Source organism: Prosopis cineraria, unplaced genomic scaffold (genome assembly GCF_029017545.1).
Source record: "Prosopis cineraria cultivar Desert tree isolate PC_DT_omini unplaced genomic scaffold, ASM2901754v1 PC9, whole genome shotgun sequence".
Classification (NCBI taxonomy): domain Eukaryota; kingdom Viridiplantae; phylum Streptophyta; class Magnoliopsida; order Fabales; family Fabaceae; genus Prosopis; species Prosopis cineraria.
The window spans coordinates 28,619,963-28,638,219 of record NW_026555340.1 but is presented as its reverse complement, the minus strand read 5'-3'; the positions used below and the strand labels follow the sequence as shown (position 1 = coordinate 28,638,219).

At 34.1% G+C, this 18,257-nt stretch overlaps 3 protein-coding genes across 4 annotated transcripts; 2 read left to right on the top strand and 1 right to left on the bottom strand.

Annotated features, from left to right (window-relative positions):
- Positions 1-3,435: 3,435 nt before the first annotated feature.
- On the top strand, positions 3,436-5,557 carry LOC129320251 (transcription factor MYB1R1-like). The gene is made up of 3 exons (XM_054965594.1): positions 3,436-3,847; positions 4,116-4,324; positions 4,769-5,557. The coding sequence occupies exons 1-3, from the start codon at positions 3,577-3,579 to the stop codon at positions 5,195-5,197; spliced, it is 909 nt and encodes a 302-aa protein (XP_054821569.1). The 5' UTR covers positions 3,436-3,576; the 3' UTR covers positions 5,198-5,557.
- Positions 5,558-11,162: 5,605 nt separating this feature from the next.
- LOC129320245 (serine/threonine-protein kinase AtPK2/AtPK19-like) lies at positions 11,163-15,373 on the bottom strand. 2 transcript variants are annotated; one of them, XM_054965586.1, is made up of 6 exons: positions 14,563-15,373; positions 13,790-13,872; positions 13,583-13,709; positions 13,213-13,386; positions 12,498-12,605; positions 11,163-11,826 (listed from the first exon to the last, which is right to left on the bottom strand). In XM_054965586.1, exons 1-6 carry the CDS (start codon positions 15,208-15,210, stop codon positions 11,542-11,544), a joined length of 1,425 nt encoding a protein of 474 aa, XP_054821561.1. In that variant the 5' UTR covers positions 15,211-15,373; the 3' UTR covers positions 11,163-11,541. The 2 variants fall into 2 exon arrangements, with proteins under 2 accessions (XP_054821561.1, XP_054821562.1); XM_054965587.1 differs by having other exon boundaries at positions 13,589-13,709; positions 14,563-15,370.
- A 742-nt stretch (positions 15,374-16,115) lies between these two features.
- Positions 16,116-18,255, top strand: LOC129320247 (probable myosin-binding protein 5). The gene is given in 4 exon segments (XM_054965588.1): positions 16,116-16,525; positions 16,528-16,917; positions 17,019-17,783; positions 17,881-18,255. Coding segments are annotated over 4 exon segments (1,419 nt in total). The 5' UTR covers positions 16,116-16,299; the 3' UTR covers positions 17,919-18,255.
- Positions 18,256-18,257: the final 2 nt, after the last annotated feature.

Sequence of the window (18,257 nt, the reverse complement as noted above, 5' to 3'; positions counted from 1 at the left end):
CTTGCACTCAACATCGATTAATAATCAGTCAAATATCAAGACACTTTGGTGATTTTACCCCTTTTTCTATTCACTTTCAATTCCAATCCTTGAGCCAATTGCATTTAGTGCTCATCATTATGCTCATCAGGTCAGAAGAAATCATGATCCTTCATTTCAGCCTTATTTGATCCCTGCCATATATTTCAATTAATTTTTTAAATATTTTTAATATCATATTTATTAATATAAAAATATAAAAATTTTAATATATTTATTTATTATCAATATGGTCAGTACGGATTTAATCTAACAGTTCAATTTAATATTAAAAAAATTATAATTTTATAATTTGACTATACAAATAGACTCTTTATAGTTTAAGTATAATTTAGATAACTTAATTTACAATTAAAAAGTTTATAAATTTTATAAATTAATCATTTAAATATATTTTAAATAATTTAGATTTAATATTTACAATTTGATGCCACCTTGAGGACTTATTAGTAGTAGTACCAAATAAAATTCGGTAACTGTGTCTTTATACTTTTTCTGTTAAAAAATGTAAGACAGTTTTTTAGGAGTTAGATGTTTAAAAATGTAATGCATTTTTAGTCTTTCAAAGTGCAATTATTACTTTTTTTCAAAAGTGTTCCTATTGATAATGACTTTATATTTGTTGTAAGGTGTTTAATGAGGGTAAATATAAAAGAAAGGATTAATTAAAAAGTAAGTAACTATTTTATTGTGCGTCAGATTCAATTAAAAATGTCTTACATTTTTAAACGAAAAAAAAATATATATATATATATATATATATATATAGGGTCCATGGATAATTAAAATTTATTAATATCTAAGCCACAGTGTTGGTGCTTTGCATGTGAGAGTCTAATAAGCCTTTGAGAAAAGGCTAGTGATAGCCCATGGGTTGGCGATAACACTGAATATTAAAATAAGAACAAAAATAATGGAGGCTCTTCGGACTTGTCCCCCCAATCTTCATTGTTTTATTCGGTCAAAATATTAATTTCCACTTGTCAGTCTTCGGATTCCACTTTGGAGGGTTAAGCTTGAGCATTTCTCACAATCACTTTTTTTAATTTCAGTCCTTGTAGGTTATTAGGTTAGCTCACGAGACAAGTTGTTTGACTCTTGATCTATGCTAGTTGAACTCCTGTTTTTTAATTACCAAGTAGTTCCTATGGTGGATCCCATGCTTATCCTCGTTTAGATCATTGAAAAAATGTATTCAATTTCAAAATTACATGATAATCTTATAATATATACACATGCGCACGCAAAAATTCACTGGTTATTGATGTAATTACCTATAAGGCTATGACCATTTATGAACAAGAGAAACCAATTCAAATCCTCTACATTTTCTTATCTAAAGTTTGGTGAAGCTAGGAGCATCATAACCATTGCTTACATCAAACCACAGAATTATGCCATGTAATAATTAAAATGTTGCGTTTTTGATGGGTGGGAGTGGTTTTAATGCAAAAAAAATTGCTGGCAAAATGCTTCTAATTTTTCCCTCCATAAATCAGACGCGCATGGTCATTTCAATTCGTGGTTGTATCATTACATCATTCATTTGGTATAGTGTTTACATTATTGAATAAGCACCTTTTATCCATTATATTCCACCAAGATGATCTTCAAATTATATTATTAGGGATGATTTGAAGCCCAGGATTGGATAACATTTGATACTTTTGAGGAAAATTCATTTGGGATGTTCCCATCTTCATCAAACCTCTAATAGCAAAATTCAGAGGACTTAAAATCCCAAATGAAACTATCTACCTAAATGCGCATGTACTAAAACTATTTACAATGTTTCGTGGTGATTTAAAATAGTAATAAAAGTAATAATACTTGTGAAAAAAATTTAACACATGCCATGATAAATTAGAAGAAATTAGATCTTCCAAAAATATCGCATGATGTCGTCTTCCACTGCTAGTATAAACAGAAATCAGATGCTCTGTGTTTTGCAATGGGCATTTTATGCATTCGTTGTTAACAATAACATCTCATATGTTCTCTTGGTCTCCTCTTTGGCAGTGCTTGATTTTAATAAGAATGTTCCATTTTATAGGGAAGTCAGCCTCTTTTAAATAGTCGTGACACAACTAAAAATTCCTTCACATTAATTAACGAAAATCTCCAATTTCCTGAAAAAAAAAAACCATCCAAGGAGCTTAAATTACATTTTACATGCGAAAATATAACATAAAAAATAATGATGTAAATAACAATTTCTCCTATTAAAAGATATAAGGTAATTTTTTTAAGAATATATGTTAAAAAATATAAGGCATTTTTGATATTTTAAGATATAATTAATGTGTTTTTTTAAAATTTCTTTAATAAATGAACCATTTTATATTTATTTTTAAATAAAATACTTTACTGAAAAGAATAAATATAAAAGATATTGATGTTAATTTGAAGAAAGTTAACTACTTCAATGAGAAATGAAAATTATTTAAAATTACTTTATATTTTTTAATGAATAAAATATTTGTATATTTTTATAAAAAAATAATAAAATATGACACATTGTTAAAATAATGTCACTTCTTGATTTTTAGTAAAAGCTTTTTTTAAGACATTTCTTATATTGTATACAATTACTTTAGAAGAGTAAGTAGATGTGTTTCTTGTCATAAGACACAATTCAAGTTAAAAAATTTGAACCGGGTGAAGGTTACAATAACCTTTTTTAGATAGAATTTTTAAATAAAAATTAAAAGTAAATATTACTCCTTTTATTTAAAAATATAAAATATTTTTTAAGTTGAATATTAAAAAATATAAGACATTTTTAATTTTTAGAGATATAATTATTATTTTTTTTAAAGTATTCTTATTGAATGATTTTATATTTGTTGTAGGGTATTTAATAAAGATAAATATAAAAAATAAATTTAATTTAAAAATAAATAATTATTTTATAAAAATAATATTTAATTAAAAATATTTTATATTTTTAAATAGTGTCAAAACTATTTTCTAACTTAAAAATTACTACCACATGCCATCGATGATCGAATAAAAAATTTTAGGAAGTGCTGTTTCACCTGCATTTATTACAGAGAATAAAATATAGTTAGCTGATCAAGGCTAATATATATATATATATATATATATATATATATAGCCGATAGGAGAAGATATACTAAAATAATCAGAAATAATTGCCAAAAAATAATCAGAAATAAAAGCAAGAAATAAAAAACTCACCAAACTGCCTGAAGATAATAGAAGATTAGATTGGACAAAAAGACAAAATATTACACATGGTGGTGGCAGATATACGAGCGAATAAGAAAGCGACACGCGTCTAAGCGCGCGCACAAAATCCACTCATCCGTAATTTCACCATGCTCTCTCCACATGTTGCCACCTAATCTTTGTCTCTGGTTTCTCTTTTCTATATAAAAACACCACACACCACCGATTCTGAGTCTCTCGCCGCCGCACTCGCCTCAATATTCCCTTTACTTCTTCTCTCAGACTTAGCTTGAACGGACTCTCTTCCCTCTTTAACGTTCGACGTCTCTGACGGTCCATTGGAGGATGTCTCACACCTGCACCGCAGCCGATCCTGCCGTAAGCGCCGATGGTGATGGTTCGGCCGGAGAGATCATGCTGTTTGGGGTTAGAGTCGTGGTGGATTCCATGAGGAAGAGCGTGAGTATGAATAATCTCTCTCAGTACGAGCATCCTCAGGATGCCGCGAACAATAATAACGGCAACAAGGAAGATGCTCTGGCTGCCGGCTATGCCTCTGCCGATGAAGCTGCTGCTCATAATTCTGGCAGGCATCGCGAGCGTGAGCGTAAGCGAGGTCCGATCAAAAGCTTTGATCGTTTATCAATTCTGGCTTTCTTCACGGCGGTCTATTGTTTCGCGGAATTTGGATTGTGTTTTCGTTTGTTTGCTTGGATTTTGTTATGAGCGAAATTGATAGCTCCGCCAAGAATAACTGCCGATTCAAATAGTGTTATTAGTTTTTTTTTTAATCTAAAAACCGTTGGGTCTCGTTGGAAACGAAACGTGACGGTTGATATGCATTGAGATTGATTTTGGCTTATATAGTACTGTAAATTCAACAGGAGTTCCATGGACGGAAGAAGAGCACAAACTGTTCTTGCTAGGATTGCAGAAAGTTGGGAAAGGTGATTGGAGAGGGATCTCAAGGAACTACGTGAAAACTCGGACGCCTACACAGGTTGCGAGCCATGCTCAGAAGTACTTTCTCCGGCGAAGCAACCTCAATCGCCGACGCCGCAGATCCAGCCTTTTCGATATCACCACCGACACGGTAATTCCACGACCGTACTGTTTTACACTCAACCTCACCCCTTCCCTTTTTAAGAATAAAAAAGTTGAGAATCAAGGCAGGAACTTAGTCTGAATTGATGTTCATTTCCTGTTATCCTAATTCAATGTCATTTAAGTCTTGTTAGAATTCCTGATTTAGTTTCTAGTCTTCTCGTGGGTTGTTAACGTGAGTTTTACTTTTGCTTATTTAGGGAGAAGAAAGAAGAATATATTACTAGTGGTATTCCATGTTCCTTGATTAGTTCTAGAATTTCTTGGTGGTTAAAGAGAAGTTGAAAAGAGTAGGATGGCGTGATTATCTGTTTTCTATGGATAGAGTTGAGACTTGACATGGTAGACCTAGTCAAATATAAGTCTTTGAATTTTCTAAACTCGAAGGATGAGAGAAACAAATCTTCCTAATATTTTCAATTTGCTGTGTCAGGTCTCTGCAATCCCAGTGGAAGAACAGATCCAGCATCAAGATTACGTGTCTCATTCAAATCCTGTGTGTCCTGCAACCCCAGAAACTAACTACGTAAATGGATTTCCGATGATGCCGATGTATCCGATGGGTGTTTCTGGAATGATTTCAGTCCCAATTTCGAATTCAATAGAAAAACTTACTCCAGGGCAAGGAACGGTGGAAGGAAATGGGCAACCCCAGCTACTTCGATCAATTACTGTTCTTTCAGATCCTAAAGCTTCTGAGGCGTCCAATATCACATCGACTTCGAGTTCAGCTGTGGATCCACCAACGTTGTCTCTCGGGTTATCCTTATCTTCTGATCAAAGACAAACTTCATCAAGGCATTCATCTATACTTACTATGCCGTGTTTCAACAATGGAGATAACATCATAAGTGTTGCTTGATAGCTGAAGATTAAGAAAGACTGTATGTGGTTCATAGCTAAAGTAACTTGGGTTCAAGTTCACAGTGATGTTTATCTAATCTCCTGTCTCTTTTGGTGGTGAAAACAGTAAAATTTCAAAGGGAAGGATGGTGGGAAGGCAACTATATATGTGACTGGAGTTGATCCTTTGGTTTGTTGTACAGACCCTGGAAAGGTCCTGTTCTGTCATTGTTGTATTAATGTATTCTAATGCTTATGACCTTAGATTCTTGTTTATTTAGTCGTTTATGTCTGTAGTTTGATGCAGCTGGTTGAAAATAACGAGGACTGCATGTTCATTACTGATAGTAGAATTGGATGTGGACTACACATTTTAGTAGCTTCCCATAGCTCTCTGCCCTTAGAAAATCAGCTTGGATGTGGCTTTCTTTCTTTGTGGTCTGTGTCTTCGAACCAGGATAAGCCACGTTTTTTTTTTAATTACTTTTGATGAATATGCCTCCCTCTATTTACTCCTCAGTCCTCATTAATGGCCTACGTGGTTGACTGATTGCCACTGCATCATGAATGTCTGTGGTTTGTGGGCCATGTCATATTCGGCTTTGTTCGGAACCACCTTGACTACTGTCATTCTCGTCATTTATTTCCGGGCCAATGATTTCATTCTTTCTATTCTTTTCGCTCTGTGATCTATTACTATATATTTAGGGGAGAATTTTAATTAAAGACGGGAGAAGAATCAGAAGATGCATAATTTTTGATAAAATTTTAAAGAATTTGAAATTTTAGTTTAGTCTTTTAAGATTAAATTAAAAATAAATTAAAAGTAGACAAGATAAAAATATTTTCAATTTAAATATTAAAAAAATTGCCTACCATTGTCATCGGTGACCAGAGTCCTGCCTGTTACGGCAGTCATTGAACCTTCATTGCCAAAGTTCCAATCGTTAGTCAGGCAATTGTCGATAGTGATTAAAGAATTATGGAGAATTAAATTTTTTAAAGGTGGTCAAGGGTGGGTGTAGAATTCATGACCCTTTGGCTCACCAAAAAGTTATAGATCACCAAACCATTGAATCCATAAAATTATATAATGTGTAAAATTATATACATAATATAATAAGCTTTATTTTCAAATCACTTAATTATTACATTACTTGTTAATACCTTAATAGGACTTATCAATTATTATTACGTTAACCACTTGATTATTATTACATTAATTGTTAATTGTGGGACTTTACTTGTTAATACCTTAATAGGATTTATTAATTACTTAACTTTTTTTTTAAGTCAGTGATCTCATAATAGAACTACATTACTTATGAATCGCATAACTATACTTATTAATATTTTAACAAGACTTGTCAATTACTTCATTTTCCTTGTTAAGTCTGAGACTCCTATAACAAAACTATATTATTTGTTAATCACATAATTTTACTTGTTAATACCTTAAAAAAATTTGTTAATCGCACAACTTGACTTGTTAATACCATAACAAGACTTGCTTAACTGTTGTTTCAAAAAAGCAACTAAATTATTTGTTAATTATGTAACTTTACTTGTTAATTCCTCAACAATACTTGTTGATTGTTTATTATCTCTTGTTAAGTGAACGTATAATTTATATAAAAAATTGAGTTTGTTAGATAATAAAATTGACGACAGTTGGGTCTCCCTTATTAGTATTAATCAAACTGAATACTCAATTATATATGCACATATATATAGAGCAATATCCTAAAAAATAAATATAATATTAATAATTAAAATTAAAAAAATGACAAGCTATATTGGGCTTTTAACAAGTATATTTCTTATCATAATACTCAAGAGGTTTGAAAATAAGATTTATTATATAAATAATTTTGAGGGAGTCACGAAATTAATAAGTAAAATTGCGTAATAAACAAGTAAAGTTAATGATTAATAAGTAATGTATTTTAATTGAAGGAGTTATGTATTTGACAAGTAAATTCAAGTAATGAACAAGTACTGTTAAGGAATTAACAAGTACAATTAAGCGATTAATAAATAAAATAGTTCTATTGTGTGAGTCATGGACTTAACAAAAAAAGTTAAGTAATTGACAAGTCTTGTTAAGATATTAATAAATAATGTAATTTTGTTATGGGAGTCATGAAATTAATAAAGAAAGTTAAGTAATTAATAAATCTTGTTTAGGTATTAATAAGTAAAGTTACGTGATTAATAAATAATGTAATTCTATTATGAGAGTCATGAACTTAACAAGAAAAGTGAAATAATTGACAAGTCATGTTAAGGTATTAACAAGTATTATTACACAATTAACAAGTAATGTAATTTTATTGTAAGAGTTACAAACTTAATAAGAAAAGTTATGTAATTGACAAGAATATTAACAAGTATAGTTACATGATTAACAAGTAATATAGTTCTGTTGTAAGAGTTATGGAGTTAATAAAAAAAGTTAAGTAATTAACAAGTCTCGTTAAGACATTAATAAGTAAAGTTACGTGATTAACAACTAATGTAATAATCAAGTGGTTTAAAAATAATGTTTGTTATATATATAATTTTATGCATTACATGATTGAATTGGTCTAATAGCTTGGTTGTTCATAACCTTTTGGTGAGCCAAAGGGTCATGGGTTTTACACTCGCCCTTGGCCACCTTTGGAGAATTTAATTTTTTACAATTCTCTAGCTGCCGCTAGTGATGATTCAATTGATGGTCGGAGCTTTGGTAACAGAGGTCCAGTGGCTATTGTTGTCGGTGAGATTCCAATCATTGGCAATGGTGCTCCAACGACTATGATTAGTGTTTTTTTTAATATTTGAATGAAAGTATTTTTATCTTTTTTACGTTCAATTTCTTTTTAGTTTATTATTGGAGGATTGAATTAAAATTTTAAATTTTTTAGAGACCCATTAAAAATTATATATCTTCTTAGATTCTTAACTGAAATTCTCCCATATTTTATCCTTTTCACCGTCATAATATTTAACGGCATGATTATACTTGTTTGTTTCCTATTGGTGATTAATCGAAGAGTGGCACGCACTAATGGGAAAAAAAACTTGGATAACTCTAAATTCTCTTATGCGTACGCCAATTAAAATGAGAAACAAAAGAAATAATAAAAAGAGGGAAAGAACGGAAGCATACCATGACAAATACTCAAAATCTGCAATTCAATTTAAAGCATAAAATTGTTGATGAAAAAAGAGCTTTAAAAAAAAATTGGGATGAAATTATCAATTCCATTCCAAATGGAAAAACAACAGACATTTTATACACACGAGCAGAGGGGAAAATAAAGTTTGGTAACCTTCTCAAAAGGTTTCAACTTCCAATTTTTATATCAAATTCATTATTTAATTCCTTCTAAGCTTGGCTAATCATCTGACATGAAGCATAGGTGCACATAATCTTTTCATAACAAATAATGCTATCAATCAATCTTGTTTCTAAAATCAATTGGGATCTAGAAATCAACTTCCTAATTGCTTCTATTGGCTTTGAAAAATTAAAAACCCAAGCAATCAAAAGCTTCAAATATTGAGTATGATTTAGCGGTCATATTTTTGGTCCACTTGTTTATAATTTGCTTGTGCCTCATCTACACACGTGTATGAATTTTTAACAAATTTGAACCTGACGTTATCGAGATTTCTCAATGGTCAACTTCAAATTAGCTACCTCCTTATCACTGTATTACTTCATGGGCTTAACCGATCGGTTCTTCAAAAACATCATCTGAAATGTTGATCAAGTAGTAAGGAATATACAACGAAGCAATAACAGAAGCTGAGCCACTTCAGAAACTTATAAACTCATTCATTTTTCCAAGCTAACAAGACCTAACGTCAGTTTTATTGAATCTATATTATTCTAATTAACCAGAACAATTGTATATGAAATAGTTTTATAGATACATAGACGCAAGTAGAGGAAGATAATAATCACTTAGCTCCTCAAAGACCTTACCTTTGGTATGTGGAAAAGTCCTCCAAAAAGATAATAGGAATAAACATAGGAAAAAGATTTTCCACTAGTTTCTAACGTACCAAGCATACAAGTCTAACTTTCCGTTTTCAATTCATTTTCTAGCAAGGACTATATTTCTGCATATTCTAAGTCTTCTGTGAACCGTATCCAAGCTGCTTACGCATCTTTTCGATAAACTTAGTAGCCAACACATCGACACTGTCACTACCCTCTCCTTCATTCTGCTTAGCGTGGACTTTCTGTTCTTGCACATGGGAGGTTGATCCATTGCTTAGAACTGGACAGGTCATCACGTACGTGGGGTTAGCGCGACTCTTGGTTCTGCTTCCATGGAGCTGATCAGGAACCAATTGTTCCTTCTCAGGGATCACATCAGCATATTCAGACACTGAGCTTGAAAGCCCCCTGCAAGTCTTTCCGGAAGTAGTCCCAACAGTTTTTAGTGCGATAGAAAAGGATGATACCCTAATGATGTTTGCTACAAGCTTCATCGATTTCTCACACACAGACTTCTCACTCGTTGTCGACGTGGCTCTGCCATCCATGCCTATCCTGGTTGTATGTAGCTCCATAGTGCACCGAAATTATTGTTAGGAGACCAAAAAGGTCAAGGAACACGTATTTATAAACAAGGATCTGATAAGAGATGGTTCTTTCTGATTTCGTAGAGGTTCTAATCTACAGGTGCTAACTGAAGGTAGTGTACAAAGAATAGAACCTTCAAGTAATCGGTAGGATCTTATAATCTTACTTGTTTCTGATTGACAAGCAAATGATTTTCGTAGCATGCAAGCTGTTATTTGGGAAAGAATAAAAGTGCATTTTTGCCCCTAAAATGTTATCTGAAGAGCACCTAGAATTTCAAATTATTTGATGTAGGATTTTTACCTTTAAATTAATTAAAATATAACATTTTCTACCTTAATATTAAATTCTCACAAATGTCTGCTGTATAATCAAACTACCTTCTTTCACATTATATTAATTGTCAACGTCCATTATTTAATGTCAGGATAGCAAATGTTATGTTTTAATTATTTTAAGGGTCAAAATGCTATATCAAATAATTTAAGGTGTTGGGTACTCTTCGAAAAAAATTTTAAAGGCAAAAATATACTTTTATCTTTTAGGAATGGTTAGTGGTTCCACTAGAAACCAAGCATTTGAGAAAGTGCGGTTTGGAGAATCGTTGTGACAAATTAGATCACTGTGTTCATCAGTCACATGACCAAAGATTGTGTGTTAACATGGGACTTCATCATAAGCTTCCATCTATAAACCAAAACCACATGTTAGAGAGGTGCGCAAGTGGATGAGGTAAAGCAACAAGATTCTGGGATAGTGGCTTAGTTTCCATTTTGTATTTTGATATTTTCAGAGTGCTTCTTTGTCGCTCTCACTTTCTCAATGATTCTCTTTAAGTATTAGTTAATTACTTTCCTCGCTTTGTCAAGGAAGTTTCTTGAGCATATCTGAAAAGCAGTGAGTGAGAAAGGAAGAAATCTGGAGCCCTTCCCAGCCACCAATACCAGAGATCTGACAGCAAATCCTCTGATATGTGTTCCTCAATGATTTAAACAAATATTTGAGATGGTATGAAGTAGTCAACATTGTTCGTATTCATTAATAACTACTTCAGTTTACTTACTTTTGATGGTCTGAATGAATCAAATTCAAGAAATATCTCAATATTTTTCAAGACTCAATAGGGCAAAATAAAAATTTGTTTCTTGATTTTCAGGTCTGTCTATTTTAAATTCTGTAAATGACGGTTAAGGTCGCATACCGTTCAATTCTTTTTCCAAAGCAGAAAGCTCCGCAAGCTAAACATACAGTTATATGAAAACCTTATATTGTCTTACTGTCCAAATTCCTTGTCTCTCTCCCTCACCTTAAAATTTTTAAAATTTTATTCAAAACAAGTTAGCTAAGGATAATTGTAGTTCACCTGTATACAAGAAAGAAGGTGCAGGACAGACAAACTTGATGAACAGGAAATCAAATCTGCTCATTTTATTTCATGACCCTTTTAGAATGACTCCATGCAGACTAAATGATATATATTTCCATTAATGCAAAATAAATCGTACAGACTCGAAACTGAGATATGATAAACTTACTTTAACGAGTTTGATCAATGGCTATTTATTTCTACATTCATTATTGCTAAGAGCCATCTCCTTTTAAAAAGGTATCAGAGGTGGGGATGGTGTTCCCTTTTAGAATAGTTAGCCACTTACAGAAGTTACAAGTTAGCTTACAATACTATTCACTATTCAGTGAGACTCGCCTGCATGCTTCAGGACACTCTTTGAAGATTGAACCATCTGAAAAACTCATTGATATTTGCTTTATGTTCCTTCAGTCTAGCTAGATGAAAGCCAAGGGTTCGGTGCCACGTAAGTATAGCCCTGGAAATAGTCAGATGCTGTGGGTGTGGGTGCTGGTGAATCAACAGGAGACATTGAGGTCCAGCATTGATCAAAATTAGCTGTACAGTCTAACCCACTCACATCTGGTTTGAATTTTGTCTGCAGCTCTCTTGCCTCCAGTTTCTTCCAATTGATTGAGCCAAACCACTTGTGACTTTTGATCTGGTTGTCTCCATTCGGTCCATTGCCCAACCTTTTTGATGGATCCTTTTGCAGCAACTGTGAAGTATGAAGAAATTTATAGTTCTTTACATATCTAGAATGTATTTTTTTTATTAATATTACACATTTAAAACAAGATATTTTTAATAAAATGAAGTGAAATCCAAGTACATTAATACCCAACAGGTTTTTAAATCATGTATTTTAGAAAACCCTTGTATGAGTTCCAAGAAATTGGACTAGAAGATATTTATTTGAGCACAAATTAGTTAACTAGTTACTTTGGAACAAAGTCAGTATCAACTAGTGTAGGTCTCATGTGTTACACACAATCTGAGAAATGAATCATGCTATTCATGACTCATAAATAGTAGACTTATCAGAGGTTATTATTATATATAAATTCAAGCATTTTATAATTATGAATTTATGATGGTACAATGGTAATAGGAATGATAAAATTAATACACATACACTTATCAACATGGTATATTGGTCTTTGATTCAAGGTCAATTTTCAGTTTCTTCACATTGAGAAGTAATTAAACAATGGCTTCAAAGGTCAATTCCACACCTCATTTTCCAAATAGAAATTAAACATAATCATATTAGAGAAAAATAACAAACATATAACTCTTGCCCTATATTTAGGGGAAAAAACATATCTAACTTCTATTATAGGCTAGAAAAAAGACAATGGAGGATATGGAATGCTGTTGCATACTTACTCCTTTAAGCAAAGAGTGGGCTTCACCACTCAGGAATGGTGGAAGTTTCACTTTCTCTCTAACAATTTTCTCTTGAAGTTTCTTTCTGTTAGCATGTGTAAATGGGGGCTGCAAAATAGAAGTTAATAATCAGGGGGAAAAAAACTGAATAGAGACGTTTTGTTACATAGCAATAGCCCATTGACTTGGAAACAGATCGCAGCTGTCAATGTCGTAGTAGTGTGTGGCTTAATGTGTATAGACTCCCAAGGAATCTCCCAAGATGGCCCCAAAAGGCATAGGTCAACCTTATGTTTTCTTAATCAGAAATAAATTAACAAAAAAGAGACCCAATTGCACAACATGACAGATAGATTAGTCCAAACATCAAATTAAAAAGATTGATCCTCATTATGAGAAAGGCTATCAGGATTGACAATTTTGTCATCAATGGTGAAAACAAACCAACATACCAGTTTTAGTTTTAAATGATTAGACTGACAAGACCTTAGATCTGAATGACACAAACACGTTTACGGACTAAGTAACCAAATCATGGGAAAGTATAAAAATTAAATGTCTGACAATTACATAGATAAGTCTCTCCTATGCATGCACTGACTCTCCAGCTGCATATTTCTATCATTTACACACATAAATCCCAGTTGAGTGTTGAGCCTTCATATAAACACACAGCTTATTCAATGAAAATGATTGGTACAAGAGATAGAATTACCTTCCCTGTTAGCATTTCATACAACAGTATACCGGTGCTCCACCAATCTGCTTCCTTGTTGTGGCCTTTAGCCTGTAAGATTTCTGGAGCCATGTATTCTGTGGTCCCACATAAAGAATTAGATCTCCCTGATTCATCAATTTCCTTTGCCAATCCAAAATCAGTTAACATTACCTGAATAAGAAAATTAGTTTAAGAAAAAAATTGCATCATTCAAAAAATCTCATAACAAAACTGATGATTTTGATTGATCACTTGTCATTTCGCAAAGGAAATAATATAAAGAATCAGATAAAAAACTTAAGATAACAAGGACATGTGACAAGATTTAAGCATCTTCCTTAAGCAAAATTAAGCGGGTGGGCAGCACCATTACATGCCCGTCAGCGTCCATAAGGATATTTTCAGGTTTAAGATCCCGATGCACGATCCCACACTTGTGAAGATGGGAAACAGCAGATACTATCTCAGCAGTGTAAAGCCTTGCCTGATCCTCACTACTCAAGACATACCAAAGGTAGAATTAAGAAGTTGAATATGTAAATTGCAGTATTTAGGGGAATTGTGCATGAGGTACCTGAAGATACCCTGCCTATACAGATGAAAGAAGAGATGTCCTCCATTTATAAAGTCCAAGATCAAATATAATTTAGATTTAGACTGCACAAACATTTAAATAAAACAAAAAAGCAAGTTACTTGTCATTGAAATGATTAAGCTAGAAAGAAAGGGGAAATTAAAAACGAAAAAAATGTTCACAAAACAATTATAGTGCCAGAGTATTCTACATATCTAAAGAGTTAGACAGAACTAGAAAATAACTTTAACTGAGTAAAATTGTTTTAGAACTAGATATTATTTTACTACATTCATGTTGCTAACGTCTAGAAGTCACTAGAACAGATTTAATAGGTGCTGACTGTTTCTTAGATCACCTAATGAGACACACGTGACTTTCTGTCAATAAACTGAATGTTGCTAGGAGTGCACCATCTTCTCATATCAACACTAAATCACCATATTTAGGAGAAGATGCAGATAGCAACATCTAAATTCTAAACTGAGAGCAACGATGCCAGAGCTTGAGGGATTAAAAGGTCAATTAGATTCTACAAGGATAACTACTCCTTGGTGCTTGCATACGAAAATTACAATTGAACTTGCGAATCATCGGCGATACTTTAGTGGGCTAACATGAAAGTTTGGAATGCTAGTCTATAATGAGAGAGAGAGAGAGAGAGAGAGAGTTTTCCATAAGTAATCCCTCCCAATAAGAATTCAAAATTGAAGAATCAAGCCAAACGAATGGCTTCGATAGGTTCAACATGAATCAAGGTAGAGAAAAAGCACCTGAAAAGAGTACCGGAGCTGAACGATAAAAGGATGAACCACTTTAGTGAGAATATCTCTCTCGGCTTTCATATAATCGACGTGATTCTTCTTTATGATCGTCTCCTTCCGCATCACCTTCATTGCAAAAATGCTATCACCATTACCACCACCACCATCCCCCTCTCCATCCACACGGTCACTCTTTTTCCTTACCTGAAAGACCTTCCCGAACGCGCCCTGCCCCACAACTCTCAAAATTTGAAAATCCCCAGGTCCAATTTTGCAGGCCAATTCCTCTCCAGAATCACGCACACCCACTTGCTTTTCGCCAACCGCACAATCACTTCCTAACCCACTCAGGGCATCAATTTCAGCCTCGTCATCGCTCTGGGAATCGAGTTCATCAAGAAACGCCAGGGAATTGGAGGACTGAGCGAACAGTGGGGAAGGTCCCACAAAGGAGTGGGACCTACTCTGGATAACTTGTGGGCTCCCAGGAATGGCAGTGGACGGGGATGGATTGGGATCGTGAGAAGAGAAAGGCAGAAAGTCAAAATCATGGTGCGTGGTGGTGGAGGAGGAGGAGGAGGAGGAAGGTATGGTGAGCTTGCCAAGGTTTGCAGCAAGGAGGGAGTGAAGGTTTTTCTTCTGCGACGTGGACACCATTTTCGGTTACTGGTTAGTTTCTTGGGGCCGTAATCACAAACGGAAGAGAAGATGCAGACGGACTGAGACAAACGCGGGACGACGATGACAAAGGTGACAATTGGCACAAGTACAGAAGGATTTCGAGAACCAATCAGAGTGGAACTCCCCTGGGCTGGCTCTCATAGCATGACGCGCTATTCGTGTCCGTGATAATCACGATCTTTGCATCAACCATGATCATCATTTTCAATAATTAATAATATATAGGTAAACTTTAAGCTCCCACCAAAGGATACCGGTATTATGTAAAAAATTATCTTGTTGTCATTTTGTAAAAAAAAAATTATTATTAATTATTTTTACTTTTAACCTTTTTATAATTTTTTTAGTTGAGTAAAATATTTCACATAATAATAACCATTTAAATGGCATCCAAATTTTTTAAAAAATTAATCTTATAACTATAGGTTGTGGCGATATTTTAAAAAACTAAAAAATATATATTTCACGTAAAAGGAAAAACATTTTTAAAAATAATATATTTACTAAGAATAAATTAAATTTTTTTTAGGCAATATCAATAATTTAAAAAAAAAAACTACGTCTTCTTATATGAATATTAAATATGTATCTTTCCTTGACAAGACATGGCCATATGTGTGTACTGCCGTTGCTCTTGTTTAACAATTTGTGAGAGATATGGAAAGGATATTCTTATTTTCAGAGTTAATTACAGGAAACTGCTAAGAGTGCATTGCATGATCGACCGTTAATTCAGGTAATTGTTTGCGTAATACCCCCTTTGTTTGTTTTTTTCCAGCCTCTGTTACTATATATGGCCAAACGAGTTCTACCATCCAAACTTTTGAAGCCTCGCTTCTTAACATATCCACCTTCTTCACTTCTCTCTTCCTTCCTTGCAGAAACGTTCAACGAGAGAAACCTAGAAGGATAGAACAGAGAAAAAGGTCGTGATCTCTTTAGGGTTAATCCTTGCTGGGTCATGATCTTTTTCTTTCTCGCTACCATTGATATCCTCCTCTATTTTCTGGTTCTTCCGCAATCTTCACCACTCATCTTCATTAGCAACCTAAAGAGAAAACCACCATGGGCATGGGCACTCGATCATTGATTCGCTGTGTTGAGGAAGAACTTGGAAAATTCCCACACTTACTGATATACACAGTCCTTGAATGGATGCTGATAGGCATACTTTTCCTTAACGAGTTTCTCGCTTTCGCAGCCAATGAGTTCGCCATCTTCTTCCATTTGAAAATCCCATGCCTGCTCTGTTCCAGCAACAGTGATCACGTAATGGTTCATAAAAGTCCGACTGTTACTGCAACGAATCCATATGTGAGTTTCACAAGAAGGGTATATCGTCTATCGCGTACTGTCACAAGCACAAGAAACTCTCTGACATAAGGAACATGTGCGAGGCGTGTCTTCTTTCTTTTGCAACGCAGAGGGAATCAGATTGTGATACCTACAAGTCTCTCGTTGGGGTTCTGCAAAAGGATCTGGAATGCTTCGTGGGGGATGACATAGAAATTCAATTGAGTCTGACTAATGAGGATGTGTGTGAAGAGACAAGCAATACCCAGAAATGTTCCTGCTGTGGACAGCCATTGAAGGTCAAGTTATTTCATTCCAAAGCCAAAAATGCAGTCAAACTTTCACAAGATCTAGCTCCAGCTCCTTCACCTCGAGTTAATTCAGAGCTTTGTGAGCACGATAATATAAAAAGTAAATTTGTAATTTTTACGTGTCTGCAGTTTAATCATGCCAAGAAATGTCGCTGACAGCGTCTCAATTTTCTTTTACAGTGAAGGATGATACCAAAGCTGCTTCCGTACCTTTATTGACAGAAGCTGATAATTTGAAGGACGAGATCAAAACCTCAACATTGCCAACGGGTAATGAATTTCTTGGATCTCCACATGTAGATTTTGCCACCAACAGTCCCAGATATTATTACAGGATCGACAGGCAATCGACAGTGGAGAAAACAGGATCAAACCCAGAATCTAACGAAGGAGAGGAAGCCACCTTAAACCTTTCGAACAGACAAGTTCGTCTGGATAGAAAGCCACTCATGGCTTTGTATATGGAACTGGATGAAGAAAGAAATGCTTCGGCTGTTGCTGCTAACAATGCAATGGCCATGATCACACGTTTACAGTCAGAGAAAGCGGCGATAAAGATGGAGGCTTTACAGTATCAGAGAATGATGGAGGAGGAAGTAGAGTATGATGAAGAGTCCCTGCGTGCGACTAATGAGATGCTACTCAAAAGAGAGGAAGAAGTAGTGGGATTAGAGAATGAGTTGGCTGTTTACAGAGAAAAATATGGAAGCTTAATGGAAGATGAATTTCGGGAACACAAAAGCTTGAATGCTGAGGATTACCAACAGTTCAATTCACAAGCTTATCTATTTCACAGCAGTAACATCTCTCCTCCCAAGCTCGATGATTGGGAGGATAAGAAAGAAAAAGACCTCAATGGTCATCAAGCAGTCCCAGCTCAGGTTACTAAAGCTCACTTGGCAGAACATGGGAATCAGAAAATTAATAATGCAGACAACGAGACAGGTAAAATAACAAGTCAACATCTTGCTTTTATGTATACGTAAGATTCTAATATTTTTGGTAGATATTATAATTTCTCACTGTTGTTTTGATGTGGCAGGAATAGGAAGCGGAGTTTCACTAGTAGAAGTGTCTTGACTCTGCTGTAACAAAACAACGATATTATATTTATACTTGGAATTGGAATGATGGTAATGGTAATTGTGAGGTGTTCGGGCACTATTTGCTTTGCCATGAACTGCTCAAGTATCAGATTAATAGATGGTGATAGCAACTTATATTCTATCTCTCACGGATGTCTCTGTAATGGTTGTAAAATAGAGATCAACTACATGGGAATTCAAAGCTAATATGATGTCTTGAATATCCCTTTACTAGGTTTGTACTGTTCAATAGGTTCATTTGAACACCCTTTGTCCAGGATTTGATCTGATTGTTTTATATGGAGTGTTTTGAAACTTCCTTTCTGGCATTAGT

What these genes read in the sequence shown, in the direction of transcription:
- LOC129320251 (XM_054965594.1), top strand. Translation starts at nt 3,577, where the DNA reads ATGTCTCACACCTGCACCGCAGCCGATCCTGCCGTAAGCGCCGATGGT. An exon ending in CGAGCGTGAGCGTAAGCGAG is followed by an intron (nt 3,848 to 4,115) that starts GTCCGATCAAAA and finishes TAAATTCAACAG; the next exon opens with GAGTTCCATGGACGGAAGAA. An exon ending in TCGATATCACCACCGACACG is followed by an intron (nt 4,325 to 4,768) that starts GTAATTCCACGA and finishes TTGCTGTGTCAG; the next exon opens with GTCTCTGCAATCCCAGTGGA.
- LOC129320245 (XM_054965586.1), bottom strand. Translation starts at nt 15,210, where the DNA reads ATGGTGTCCACGTCGCAGAAGAAAAACCTTCACTCCCTCCTTGCTGCA. An exon ending in AGCTCCGGTACTCTTTTCAG is followed by an intron (nt 13,873 to 14,562) that starts GTGCTTTTTCTC and finishes ATGTTTGTGCAG; the next exon opens with TCTAAATCTAAATTATATTT. An exon ending in TATAGGCAGGGTATCTTCAG is followed by an intron (nt 13,710 to 13,789) that starts GTACCTCATGCA and finishes TGTCTTGAGTAG; the next exon opens with TGAGGATCAGGCAAGGCTTT.